The sequence below is a fragment of the Oryzias melastigma genome, linkage group LG11 (genome assembly GCF_002922805.2).
Source record: "Oryzias melastigma strain HK-1 linkage group LG11, ASM292280v2, whole genome shotgun sequence".
In the NCBI taxonomy this organism is placed as follows: Eukaryota; Metazoa; Chordata; class Actinopteri; order Beloniformes; family Adrianichthyidae; genus Oryzias; species Oryzias melastigma.
The window spans coordinates 24,883,427-24,898,476 of record NC_050522.1 but is presented as its reverse complement, the minus strand read 5'-3'; the positions used below and the strand labels follow the sequence as shown (position 1 = coordinate 24,898,476).

The 15,050-nt window shown below is 37.9% G+C and overlaps 2 protein-coding genes across 3 annotated transcripts in view; both read right to left on the bottom strand.

Annotated features, from left to right (window-relative positions):
• spaca4l (sperm acrosome associated 4 like) overlaps positions 1-1,178 on the bottom strand; it is a 16,710-nt gene extending 15,532 nt beyond the window's left edge. The window contains exon 1 of the mRNA XM_024298211.2: positions 883-1,178. Coding sequence (XP_024153979.1) covers positions 883-931 — 49 coding nt within the window. The 5' untranslated portion in view covers positions 932-1,178. The remainder of the gene's footprint in view (positions 1-882) is intronic.
• A 12,142-nt stretch (positions 1,179-13,320) lies between these two features.
• The window catches only part of csnk2b (casein kinase 2, beta polypeptide), a 5,411-nt gene continuing 3,681 nt past the window's right edge, over positions 13,321-15,050 (bottom strand). For both annotated transcript variants that reach the window (XM_024298460.2, XM_024298461.2), the window contains exons 6-7: positions 14,457-14,646; positions 13,321-14,332 (exon numbers count right to left, since the gene is read on the bottom strand). In XM_024298460.2, coding sequence (XP_024154228.1) covers positions 14,242-14,332; positions 14,457-14,646 — 281 coding nt within the window. In that variant the 3' untranslated portion in view covers positions 13,321-14,241. The remainder of the gene's footprint in view (positions 14,333-14,456; positions 14,647-15,050) is intronic.

Below are 15,050 nucleotides of genomic sequence, written 5' to 3'. Positions count from 1 at the left end.
TTTTTATAAATTAAGGAGTAAACTTCGTAAATAATAGTTGATTGGCTGGATTGGTGCATGTATAGAAAAACTCCAGATACTTTAATCAATAAGTTGATTTAAATTTAATTTAATTTTGGGAAAAAATCTAAGCAAATTGAGTTAATTTAATTTGTATTCATTATTTTTAAAGGAGCCTTGATGCTCCGTTTTGAACAGTTCCATTTAAAAAAGGAGTAAAAACTGTTTTTTTTTTTGGATTAATTAGGTTATAAACAGTATAACTTGTTATTTTTTTGTTCTCTAAAATGCACAGTTGTGTGAACAGAAAAGCCCCGCCCTTTAATCCATGTTTGATTGACACACCCAGCAGGCAGCTCAGGTGTGACCTCATGGAGACGCTTCACCAACAGTTTGACCCTCAGACTCCAGAGCTGCAGCTGAACGGCTCATTTCACCACAAAATGGTTTAATTTATTCATTTGTCAAAATAAAAACTGAAAAAATAAATAAAAACACACACACGTATTTATTTTTTGAAAGATTTTTTAAAAGTTTTAATTACTTGTGTTGCACCTAATTGAACAAGTTTGGTTTAATTAGATAAAATATGGTTAATTTAGTGGTTTTTTTGTAAATATTTATCACCAAAGTCAACAGCAATCCACCCAGTTTTCAGGTCACGCCCTAATGACTCCATGGTCTGATTTAGACGGGAAAACATTAATTAAAACAAAAATGAAAAAACAATTCACCTCCTCTGCTTTCTGTTCAGATACATTGTAAAAATGGATTCCATTTACTTTTTTATTTATTTATTTATTTTTTTGCATGGACACACCCTGATGACACATTTCCAAAGTAACGGTAGAACCAGAAGGCATGAAAATTGTGGCTGCTTACCGAGTGCAAAGCAGACTCCAACTGCAAACAGGAAAAGAAGTTTGTTCATCTTGGATGAGAGTCGAGAAGCGAGGCGCCGAAGAGAAGCCGACAGCTACTGAGAAACTCAGACCGTTAGGAATTTTTCTAGGCAGAACAAGCAGCTTTTCCCACCTGCCCTGCCTTTATAACCTGCCACCTCCCATCCCAGACACGGAGCCGTCCAATCCGGGACCTCCAGGCATCTGGGAGTCAGGAGAGAACAGCCCAGCTCGGAAAACCAGGATTCAGCTGCGTTTCTCTGAGTGTTAACCAGAAGAAAGGAAAAGGCAAGTATATTTGTATAGTACACTTCATGAACAGAGACCATTCAAAGTGCTTAACATAAAAAGAAACAATCAATAAGAATAATAAAGGTCTTATCTTTAAAATAAGATCAAAAGAACGTAAAAGTGCGAATGTAAACATTTAAACAGACCAGTCAAATGAACAAACTACAATATATCAGGAAAAATCCAACTTTATTTTGAAGGAGAATGTTGTTTTCTTTGTTTTGTATCATGTGAGTCAGATAACAGTTCTTTTCTCTGTGCAGACATGCGTTTTTATGCCAAAAACGACCAAATCTTTGTCATCTCCTGTCATCCAAAAACAGACAAATAACTGTTGGGATGATCCTCATCAACGGTGCAGTCCGAGAAAATGCTTCTTTACCTTAAAGTACTCATTTAAAATATATATATTGCAATATATGGATGGACAAATTATTTATTTTTATTGATTTGTTGAAGTTTAAAACCCATTAGTGCGCAAACAAAGTTTATTTCATAATTTTTTTTTCTCTTTGCTCTTTAGTAACTCCAATTTAGATTCTCCAAACTACATTTCTTGTTATAAAGAGATGGATATACCACATGTATTGGGAAGAGTCTGGTGATATGATGCACATCACAATAAACGTTTGACAATACAAATCACACACACATACATATATATCTATATATATATATATATATATATAGGTCTGTTTTCTCATAGGCGGAAGTAAGGACAGAATTCATCTCTAATCGCCACAACGACAGCCTTTTTACAGAGTGTTGTACACATCCATTGGGTCACTAAACTAGAATCTATAGCTGTGAAGTTCCGCAGAACTTTCGCTCACTTTGCAGACAGCATTATGATGGAGCAGCTGCACCGCTTTACCCTTTCTTATCTGAGCCGCTGCGAAGCACCACAAGCGCGTTTTTACTTGATACTGACAGTAACATCAGAGTTTCAGTTCGCTACCCATCCCAAGTCAAAACTAAGTAGTACATGTCTCATAACAGCAAAAACACGAGGCGGACTGAACATTTGACACAAGCTGGTCCTTAATTAATTAAATATCATCATGTCAGCATTTTAAATTGTTACAAGTATCGTCAAATGGAATATCGCGATATACCGCCAAATCGATTCCCCCCTATAAATTATGAGTCAATGTTGTTGGCTGTAATACAAACTAATTATTTACATCACCAAAACAAGTCACACCTGTAGATATGTATTTGTAAAATATTTAACATCATATAAGTGGGTATGTTGTGTTTTATTTAAAGGTACATATATATATATATGGACTGTGTATATATACATATGTACTATATATATATATATATCAATATATATAATATATGTATATACATATATATGTATATACATATATAAAATATATATACACATTATATATATATATATATATATATATAGTTTATATATATATATTTGTTATTTTGATATCATGAAAAATATTTTACTACCATACATCCATATATAGCATTTACATTGTTGCTCAATGTATTGAGAAATATATTATTGTTTCCCAAGGATTGCTTTTGTGTCCCATCGACTCTCATTACATGAAACCGCGGTTTTCAGTTGCTAAGGGCCAAATCTTCTTGTTTGTCTTCTCCACACGACCATACATGACAGTGACCATGTTTTACTACAGTAATAAACTCTTCTTTGAATTGGATCCTAAGCAGTACTAAAAAACAGGCGGTATACTTCAGTGAAGGGTGATTGGACGATGAACCAGAGGGCATAGCTCTCGGGAAGTGTACAAGAGTCTGGCGATATGATACGTATCACGATACGATATATCCCAAGATAGTAACAGAGGTAATGTATCATCATTTTTTAAGACTATGACTTTGAAAAAAATGATCTGAACATTAATACACAGATAACGATGGTATAAAATACGATTTTAATTAGTTATAAGAACAGTAATTTTGCAAACACTCAACATTGTCTGGTTTTCATGACATTTTCAGTGTAAACAAAACAAAAAAGATCCTTCAACACCAGAGCTTTAACTCCAGTGTATACATTCATTTAACAGCTTTCCGCCAATATGCAATACTTTACGTTAGTAATCTGATAAATCACAACATATCAGTGCAAAGCCAATATGAAAAGCTGTTTTTCTCCATGTCAAAATCAGCTGATTCATGTTGATCGATGATCAGCTGTTCAAAGAGTGTGTTTTTTTTATGTGTCATCTGTGATATCTCGGTTGTTAAGGAGTAAAATTTGCCTTAATCAAGAATGTTCTTGATGTATTAAGTAAATAAAGTGCTACGAATTTACTATCCCAGGTAGCAAGAGATGCCAATCTACCAGTTAAATCTAAGTTGTTAAAGTGTCATTATGTTGTGTAACAACATAATGACACTGAATAAACGTTTACCACCAGATGGTTCCATGGGAAGCTTAGATAATGATTTACAGGGTCCCTAAACTTTTTTCTCGTGAGGGCCACATAATTCAATTCAATTTTATTTATATATCCCAAAATCACAAAGGAACTTTGCCTCATTGGGCTTCACCATTTTCTTCACCATTTTCTTCACCGTTTTCTTCACCGTTTTCTTCTCTGATGGGGGCCGGGGTCGGTTTGTTTGCTAACAGAAAAAGTGTAACAATCACAGCCAAAACATAAAGATTTATATATTTCCAGAAAGCCACACATAGCCAAATTTTAAATAATTAATCAATCTTTTCTTCACATAAAACATAATAATAAAACTTTTAAAACTAACCTCTCTCGTCATAGTTCAGGGTGAAATAAAAACTCATGTTTTAAGTGGGTTTTGATCAACCAGATCGAGGTTAAAAAAAAGAACTATGTGTCTCTGATGGTGTTTGCCGGGCCGGGCCAAAAGTGGAGATGGGCCAGATCGGGCCTGAAGGCCGTTTAGGGACCCCTGGTTTAGAGTGAGGTACATGTGATATGTTAGGGTCTGTAGGACACGTGTCAAAGTCAAGACCCGTAATTCTATCCGGCCCTCCAGATCATTTTATTTTATTGTTATTAATAGCCTGATGTTATCCTGCGCTTATTTCTAACTTGTATAATTTTGCAAAATATATTTTTAAAGAGAGTAAAATATTCAAATCTAGTTTAAGTTTAAGTTGATTTATTCTGGAATAATATTCCTGCCTGTTTATTATTCATAATTATGTTAAAAAGTTACGGTTTTAAACTTTTAAACATTGTTATTCTGCTAGTTTTTTGGACTATTTTGGCGTTTACTAAGATTTGTTTAGGCTATTTTGGAGTTTAGCTAATATTTCAGCTACATGCTAGCTGTTTTGGTTAACCTACTTTTATTTATTTATTTATTTATTTTTTAGGTTAATCTGGCATTTAGCTAATATTTTAGCTAGCTATCAGCGTCAGTGTTTTCAGCTATCAATTTCAGCATCTTCAACTATCAGCACTAGGATATTCAGCTTACAGAATTCACACTAGGATAATCGCAGGTAATGCAATGTATGTAGTTCATGATTATGTTAAAATGTTACAGTTTTAAAGTTTTAAAAATGTAGTTTTAGAGTGTTCAATAAATGTTTATCCTGTTCAGACCGTGACCAAAAGTTTGTTTTGGATTTTGGTCCCTTGTGTGATTGAGTTTGACTCCCCTGCTGATGACCGTTCAAACTACTTCCTGATTGTCTATCCATCCATCCATTTTCTTGACCGCTTCTACCCTTTCAGGGTCGCGGGGTGCCGGAGCCTATCCCGGCTACTGATGGGCGAAGGCGGGGTACACCCTGGACAGGTCGCCAGTCTGTCTCAGGGCCTCAATCACACACACATTCACTCTCACATTCACACCTAGGGACAATTTAGAGTCACCAATTAACCTATGAGGCATGTTTTTGGACGGTGGGAGGAAGCCGGAGTCCCCGGTGAAAACCCACGCATGCACGGGGAGAACATGCAAACTCCACACAGAAAGGTCCCAGCCGGGAGTCGAACCGGGGCCTTCTCGCTGTGAGGCGAGAGCGATAACCACTGCGCCACCGTGCAGCCCTCCTGATTGTCTAATTGCTTCATTTCTAACAGGAGCATGTACCATGTGAATTGCACAAACGGGTTCCTTCCGTGTGATTTTGGAGGAATTGATAAAAGGAAATATTTGTACTTCTGCCTGGATCCTCCCCCTTTCATGTTTTATGTGTTTACTCCAACCTGCCACCCGCAGCATGACTGCAGGATAAATTAACAGGAACATTTTGGCTCTACAGGTTCACTTAGCGGTCCACGGCTTTGACGTTTCGTATGTAACCCATTTTTCACCTGCACACAGCCGTATCCACCCATAATGACAGTTGGGACTAAGACTTCAGCAACAGTTAGTCACTGATTCTCCATCACAGATCTCTCCGTCTCTATGTGTCACCCAGCTCAAGTTAAGGAGTTTCCTGCTCTCCACAGTCATGAGATCTCAAACATCCTGAAGACCTTTGATGTGGTCAAACCGGATGCGAGTCTCATGGGACGAGCAGCTGAAAATTCTGCTGTTGTTTCAAATTAAACCAGAATCTCTGGGAAATGTTCCTCCCTTCATCTACGCAACGACATGATTCAGACAGAAATCCTGTTTCTGTGATGTTTACAAGTGAAGATTTTAGGGGTTTTATTTCAGACTTTCAAATATAATTTATCACAGAAGGAGTTAGATTTAATGGAGGATCAAATCTTCCACAGGTGTTAGATGAAGAAAGAGAATTGCTTGGTGCTCTGAGAGCCTTGGAGTTTCGACACTGGTTATCAAACAGCTCTCATTGGCTTTAGCTCAGCGGGTTTAACGAGGATTAAATAAAGGCAAGCCTCATCTCGTCTTGATTTTTTCCTAGAATCTATCAGATGATAAAAACTCTGAGCAGAAAAGTAACAGATGGAGGAAAGAGACACCAGGAGGTTTCAGAGAGAAGATTCCCTCTGCGTCTGACACGAGCCCACACGTCTGAGGCTTTGAGAAGACATTTTTGGCGGGAAAGCCTTTCTGAGAGGGAGGCAGCGGCCGCCTGATGGAACGCCGCAGCTCCTTCTGCCAGAAATCTTCAGTGTTTCTTCACGGCCTAAGATTGGAATGAAGGCGTGAGGCGGATCCTCGGTTCATCCGCTGGAGATGTTACATCTCAGAGTGATGCTGAACCGGTTTTAAGCGGGAAAGCAGCGGAGAATCGATTCCCCTGAAACCGAAGTGGAAATCTGTTCAGAAAATCAGAAGAAAGACACAAAAAAAACCCACAAAAACATGAGAAAATAAACAGAACAGCTGATGTGTTAAGCCCCGCCCATTATGGCAGGTTTTCAACAGCAACATCCAATCACTAAGGCATGTTAAAGGGTCAGTTTGTGTCTGAATTCCTTCATTACTTAGCGCACTATATCGGGCGTTAGCCAATCTTTTCTGAGTGTCTAAAATCCAAGGAAATTTCCCAGAAGTCTCTGCGAAAAACTTGCTTAAGTCAGTGCTCACTAGATTGACGAATGTTGAGTTTGAACAATTTATCATTTTAAAATAATTTATGTAAACTTACTTTTTTTTATTAATTTATTGAGTAGTCAGAGGTTTCTGATATATAGCAAATGACTGGAATTGTAAAAGTTTTTGTTTAACTTTCCTTTCATTCCAATACAACATAAGAATGTTTTTATTAAAGCCAAAAGAATTAGAAAATAAAAACTGGAAAATTGAAGTTGTGTAACAACAACGGTCAGCTGATTGAGTCATGAAACCAACAGAAAATGTGTGCAAAACTCCAGTTTTAATGTGTGTGACACTGTATGGGGATTTACAGGCCAGAATACTCAGAAAGTTTAAATATAACTCTCGGACGTGAGCTGTTGGATCATGTTTAAAGAGATGAGATCAGAGATTTGGTATCAACAGGAGCGGACCTTCATGGAAAGGAAAGAGGTTGAAGAACAATGACGAGGGTTAAGATGAAGAAGGTATAAATACACAACTTTGAGCTATTTGGATGAGTCCAGTAAAACTAAATATGGCAAAAATAAAAATAAAAAGCTCATCAGCACAAAGATCGTCCTGAAAAACTGGGACTTAGATAGATTTCTCAAAGAAAAAAACATATTTCGCTAAAAACTTAGAGCAGCATCAGGAGATTGTTATTAATATCTGATAATAAACCAGATTAATACTTATATTTAAATCATTTTTTTTAATGGAAAAGGTTTGATTCTATGGACGAAACATTTTATTCCAGTTCCACGTCGAGTTTCTTTTGTTCTGTAAATCTTGATGATGTTGTTGGTTGTTTTGCCTGCAGCTCCAACAGCAGAAAACTGGAACAACCAGCAATGATTCTGGAATTCTTTCCTCTTGTTTAATAAACAAGTTGACACAAGAGTGATGTAAATAACTTTTAACAAAAGGCAGTAAGGCGCTTTAAAAGTATAAAAACACAAGCAGAAATATTCAAAACACAATAAAACTGCATATATTTTAGGATCCAAAGTGCTCAGTTTAAATAAATAAACTTTAAATGAGGTATAAAAGGTTTAAATCATCGTTGAACGTTGGTGGATCCAATAAATATGATCTTGATAAAATAGGAATCTAATCTACAGACGAGGATCAAATCAAAGAGCTGAGACCAGAACCTGGAGATCTGCTGCACAAAAGGAGATCTGATAAGAAGATCTGACATCACGGAGAAAAGAATGTAATTTTTTGTGGTCTGGGGCAATTTTGAGCTTTTTTCTTTTATCTTTCTTGCATCAGTTCAAAACCGCAAGGACCTTTTTTTATTATTTTCCTTTTCTTATCTCTCAGTGCGTCTTTGAGTAAAAAGTCAAAAACGAAGCCAATCACAAACACGTCATCAGTCTACAACCACAACCAAACCTTTGTTGCCTTTTAACCTCGGGGAGAGGCCGCCATTTTCATTTTTTTTTTTTAAATCACCTTCAGGACCAACTACAAATTTAAGCACTTAAGAGTTTTGGTTCATCGTCTCCTAACTCCTTGAGCATCGCTGGGAGGCTACTTTTAAAAGGCGTTAGCGTGGCGTGCTAACACCATCTGTGACCCGTGCTATTTCTACCGAAATATTGTGAAAATGTTATCCCTGGCTCAAGCTGAACAAAATCATATGACATACGATATGAACATATTAGGAATGTGGGCGTGGTTAACAAAAAACCTCCGTTGCCAAGGAAATCAGAAAATGTACTTTTACTGATTATTCTAAAAATGACATCAATCTGTTCATCACTCTCAGGTGACCAAAACATCCAATGGTTGCTATGGAGATAAACCAACAGAAAAGCTGCCATTTTGGGGAAAAATGGGCTTGTTTCATGTCACATGCAGCACTAAGAAGAGTGGCAGAAAGAGAGGGGAGGGGCGTGTAGCAGCCAAAGAGGGCGGGTCAGAAAGGGCCAACGAGGGCGGGTCAGAAGGGGCCCACGAGGGCGGGTCAAAAGGGGCCCACGAGGGCGGGTCAGAAGGGGCCAACGAGGGCGGGTCAGAAGGGGCCCACGAGGGCGGGTCAGAAGGGGCCAATGAGGCGGGTTTCTTGCTTTATATCATTTTTTGATCCAAAAGTAAACACTGAAAAGCTTTGACTCCTAATGCAGTAAAAAGGCTTTTAACAAGGATAGACTTTTAAGGTAACAGTTTAAATTTTTAAGACAAATTGATCTAAAAATGTGTCATTATAATCCTAACTTAAGATGATTAAGGTCTAGAAATAAGGACAGATGAACTGTTTTGGTGCTTAAAAACAGATTTATTGAAGGAATGGATAGATTTGAAAGATTTTTAGCTCTTTTCATTGAACAATAAATGCTTTCTTTAAAGCAGGCGTGTCAAACTCAATCTCTCAGGAGGCCAAAATCCAAAACACACCGTAGGTCGCGGGCCGAACAGGATAAAAATGTATCTAAAACTCTGAAACTACATTTTTAAACTTTACAAATGTAACTTTTAAACATAATAATGAACTAGATATATAGGATTACCTGAAAAAATGTTTGTGTGAATGCTGTAAGCTGAATTTGGCCGCTGAAGATGCTGAAATTAATAAATAAAAACGCTGATAGACAACTAAAATACTAGCTAATTGCCAAATTAGCCAAAAAAAAGAAACGTAGGTTCGCCAAAACAGCTAGCATGTAGCTGAGAAAAATAGCTAAACTTCAAAATATCCTACAATACTGAAAAAAAGCTCAAATTAGCCTGAGCATATAGCTGAAATATTAGCTTCATTATAGCCTAAAAAATCTTAGTAAATGCCAAATAGTCCAAAAAGCTAGCATGATTTTGTCAAAATTATACAAGTTAAAAATAAGTGCAACAACAGGCCATTAAAAACAACAAAATAAAACGATCTGGGGGGCCGTATAGGATTATCCAGAGGGCCGGATCCGGCCCCCGGGTAGTCCTATCCGGCCCCCGGGCCTTGACTTTGACTCATGTGCTTTAAGACATAATATTTCCAATTACAAGAGCAATGGACCCAAATATGTGTGTTTTTAGGTAATTTAAAGATTTATTTTGACCTAAAAGACTAAGATGTCACAATTTATTTTAAGAAATTTTACCAAAACTAATTCTACTAGTTATGAGTGGACTTTTTTTTCTTAGGACAAGGAAAAACATCTTGTTTTCTACATTTTTAAACTTGTTTCAATAAGAATGACATTTTTCGAGTGTAAACTAAACACAATTTACAAAAATGTATTGGCCGATATTCTTGTTGCCCTGGTAATGTTAGAGGGGCTGTAAGTTAGTGGGAGAGCTCTCAGATATAGGTGATGGGAAGGGGGGGCGGGGTTGCAGAGGTGGATTTTTAAGAAAAAAAAACTTTGAAAACAGATCAATAGACGATCGGAGGGAGACTTTAAGGGGAATTCTGAGCAGAATTCTCTGGTCTGAACCTGTGGAACACCTGAGCTCTGGTTCAGTTCTTCTCCTGCTCCCAGCCCCCCCCCCCTAAAAGGATCACAAATCTGCCCCTGACAGCTGGAATGAGCCCGCCTGCTGACATTCTGGGTTCTGCTCTGCATCTGGGTGTGACTGACAAACCTCACACGTCTGCGTTTTGGGCTCCTGACACAAACACCGCCGCCCCCGTCATCAGATTACAAGCGCCGTCCACGACCTACAACAGCAGCAAAACAACGCGGTGAAGTAAGCGCTGAAACCCACACCAGCAGGGCAGGTCCTCGGGAGGTTTGAGGTCAGCCTGAGTCACCAGGGGAACTCCTCCTTCAGGGGAGAAACGGACCGTGAGCTGGGAACATGAACGCACCACCACCATGAATCACTGCTGTTGATGTCCACCTGAGACCTTCATGCAGGAGCTGCATGTTGATATCTGACGAATCAGAAACCACTTTTATACTATATAACTTAATGACACATATACGTTTCTTGTGTGTGAATATTTGTGGTTTTTAATTTATGCTGTGAAATATGCAGAGAGCCACACCCTGAAGAACCTCACTTTCAAGGCTACAAAAACAAGAATCAAACACAAATCCAAGCTAATTTTTTTGTTTTTAGAGCTTTTATAATCCTAAAGTAGAGGTCCACAACCAAGAAACAATTCTTAGAAAGAACTCTTAATCCTGTAAAACCCTGTGTATCATATTTGATACACACATTTCTAAAGCCGATATCTCATCATAAAAACACATTGTTCAGAACTTCGGACATATTTTCTGCCCTGAAGTACATTTTCATTCCACTGGAACAGGGGTGTCAAACTCAATCACACAAGGGGACAAAATCCAAAACACACCTTAAATCGAACAGGATAAACATTTATTGAACACTCTAAAACTAAAATTTTAAAACTTTAAAACTGTAATTTTTTAACATAATTATGAACTAGATATATAACACCTGTTATAATGCTAGTGTGAATGCTGGAAGCTGAATTTGGCCGCTGAAGATGCTAAAATTGATAGCTGAAAAGGCTGAAGTTGATAGCCAACTAAAGCATTAGCTAAATGCCAAATTAGCCTAAAAAACAAACCAAAAAATAGGTTATCCAAAACAGCTACCATGTTGCAGAAAAAACATTGCAAAGCATTAAAATAGACCAAGAAACAGAAAAAAAGCCTAAATTAGCCAAAACAGCTCGCATGTAGCTGAAATACTATCTAAACTCCAAAATAGCCTAAAAAATCTCAGTAAATGCCAAAATAGTCCAAAAAGCTAGCAGAAGGTAAAACTTTTAAACCATAACTTAACACAATTATGAATAACAAAAAAGCTGGAATATTATTCCAGAATAAATCAACTTAAACCTTAAATAACTTAATATTTTACTCTCCATAAAAATGTATTTTGTCAAAATTCAACAAGTTATAAATGAGCTCAAGATAACATCCGGCCTTCACTGTGACTAATGTGTACTAGGGGAGTAGAAGGCTTATTTCAAAATGGCTGCCTCCATGAAATCTCAAAAACACTTTTGGCGGGAAAAGTTTAGCTAATTTTTAAAACCTTTATGGAAAGAATAACTCATCTATAGTGACTCCTTTTGGAAAATGACTTCTTGCTGTATTGAAATAATGCAAAATTTGTTGATAAATGTTTATAAAAGTTAATTCACATTAAGAATGTTTGTATCAAATTTGAGACAGTGGGTAAATAGGAGGGTTCTTTCCTGAACTCTTGTTTTAAAGTTGTTTTTTTTTGCATTGCTGTGAGCAAAAACTTACACAATTGAACTATATCTCTTAAAAACACAATATTCCAATTTTTTTCTGATTCATTCATAAAGTTTTAAAAAATCTTAATTCCAAAGAAATAAAATATTTTGTCAATTATTTATTGACCTTTACAGGGTTAAAAAATAAACACTATTTATATTTTTGTTTCATTTATAAAAATCTGCTTATTTATACTAATTAAATAATCAAATTGATGTTATTGTTAAATAGCACAACTTCTTTTCAAAATAAAATCCCCCCTAATCAAATAAAATCCCAATACAGCAGATTTACCTGGATTTGAACAGCCTGTGAGTTTGCAAGTTCTCCAAAAAAAGTCGGAAATCTAATAATCATCATCTTCTATTAATAAAAACTGTTGTGAGATTCTTTTAAAGATTTATTTGTGTTACAGCTGCTAATAAGTATTTGAACAGCTGAGAAAATCAGTGTTAATATTTGGTACAATAGTCTTTGGTTGTGGCTCCTCAGGTCAAAGGTTCTTCAACGCTCTGACTGAAGGACGGAGATTCTTCCCCGAAATCTCACGATAAAAGGTCCTGTCAGCCAATCCTTAATACAGTTCAGCCGTTCTGCCCCATATGCAGAAAAACATCCCATGATTCCTCTGGATCATCCACATACTTAAGACACGCCTTACACGCTCTGGTAATGTATAACCAACAGTAACCATGGGAACGGGGGTCCCAGCTCTTTTCAGGTCACTGACCAGCTCCTCCAGGGTCGTTTCTCACCTTTCTTAGGGTCACTGAGACCCCACCAGGTGAGATCGACAGTCAGTCATGTTCAGCTTCTTCCATTTTCTAAAACTGGCTCCAGCAGTGGATCTTTTTTCACCCTGTAGTCCTTTCCATGTGGTGCAGGTCTAGTTTTGTCCTTAGAAGCTCTTTGGTCATGTTGGGAGTCTAACTGATTGTATGAGGGGGGGGGACAGGTGTATGTATGCAGCTAAAAATCTCAAACAGGTGCTCCTAATTTAGAATGATAAACGGAGGTGGACCATTAACTCACAAAATCACAGGTTGTTCAACGGCTTGTGTCTCAGTGAATGCTTTAAGAACATTTTGAACAGAACTAAGAATTTAACTGACTTTATTCATAAACTGCTCTGACTTTAGAACCTTTAACCATCTTTTGACTCAGTTATTTGACATGTTTGTAGTCTGGAGGAAAGGTAAAGCCTCTGATTTAGTCTAAACTTTTTCATTTCTACTCATTTAAAATCACCTCAGGTTAAAAGTCAGAAAATAAAAGACAAAACATTACTAACAAACCTATTGTTTACTCAAAATGTTTGTATTTTTCTTCAAGAGCCTCAATGGAAGAACAAGTTTTAGACTTGAGTTTGGCGACACCGTGTGGAAAAAAGATGAACTACAGCTTTGTTCGTCAATCAGGAAAAGACGCCGTTTGAAAAGAAAATAGAAGTTTATTGAGTTCTGAATCCGGCTCACTCTTCCAGTCACACAAAGACCACGACAGTCAGACGGGTAAAAACACATGGAGACAGGTGCTGCTTCAGGACATCCCAGTTAGAGCGGGAAAGGGAGAGAATAGAAGAAGAATAAAGGGGCGGAGCCATCTGAACTATGAAAAACTGCAGGAGGATCCGGATGGTTTTCATCGTGTTTGAACCCAAACCCGGAGCAATAAAGTGAAACTACCTTAACCCAACAATCTTTTTCATTTGATGTGAGTTTTATGGTTCTATCAAAGCTTCTATGTGGACATAAAGGCGTCACTCACTGAAGGAAAACCCGAAAGAACAAGAACCTCCTTAAAGTAACAGACATTTAACGATGAGTGGGAACTTTTCTGGACAAAGGAGAACTTTGAAGATTAAAAAATAAGATGGAAAATGAGCAGAAAAAAAGGAAGAGACATAAACTCGTTTTTAATGTCCTAGAAATAAATTATTGAAGAACTGAAGTCTGTTTTCTGACTGATTTAAAGCTGGAGAAAAGACGAATCAGGACCGAAGAAAAGAAAAGAGAAGAAATCTCTGGATCTTAAAGAGAAAATGTGCCCTCCGGTTCACTAAATCTAAGTCTACCAGAAGAGGAGAATGTGACCTTGAGATCTGACGTAAAGCCGACCGGCTGAAAGTGCGTCTCTATGTGACACAGAGGCCGATACAAACCATCTCGACTGCGTTTATTTGTGTGTTGGTCTCCCTCACGCCGCCGTCTTTACGTTTGTCATACATGCTAATCCAAACCAAAATAATACAGTCTTTGTGGGGGGAGGGGGGGCATCTGCTGCAGGTGACCCCCCTCCTCATCAATAATTCTCATCTTTTCTTTTACAGTGTTCCTCCTCCGGGGGCGGGGCTAGCGGATGGCCTTGACGGGACTCTTGAAGCTGGAGGCGGCTTGTAGCTGCAGCTGGTAGGCCATGGGGTGGATCTTGAATCCGTACAGCCTGGAAACACAGTTTAAGGGTGTGAACACTTCAGAGGATCAAACGGATGTTTTTGGAGCTTCAGTTAAAGAAAGTCTGAAGAAATCTTTCCAAATACGACGCCTCTGGAGGACATGTGACCTACCGCGGGACAAACTGGTTGGCGGGCCTCTTGGGTCGGTACTCGGGGTGAACCATGAAGAGCATGTGGGGGAAACCGGTGCCGAAATAGGCTCCATCTGTGTGGTGATGCCTGGACGACTTGGGCGTGTAGACGTCCATACATTTAGGGCAGTACAGCTTCACCATGGCCTCTCCCGGGATGTCCGACAGGCCTGAGGGGGAGGAACACATCAGCATCGGTTCATCCAATCCGGGGTTTCATCCCTTCAGAGGATTTCATGTATTTTTTAGAGGCAAAAAAGGATTTTCTGACTAAATTCAACCTCTTTTAAAATTCAGTTGAAGTTCGGGACGTCCCAAACAGGTTATTTGGCTCCAATCCAGATCAGATGATTTTATAACACAAAAATCTTAAGTTTCTTCAGAACATTTTTGACCATGTGTGATTCAAATATAGTTATAAATTCCTAAAAATGACTTTTAACATGAATATGATGCGAAGGATTCATGAGCAGCTCATATCTACAGAACCATGAATTAGTTTGGGTTCTTTGAGAGACTTTAGTTTTTAATCACTTGTTTTTAGAAGCTTTTTTTGGTCCACTAGCCGCCGTCT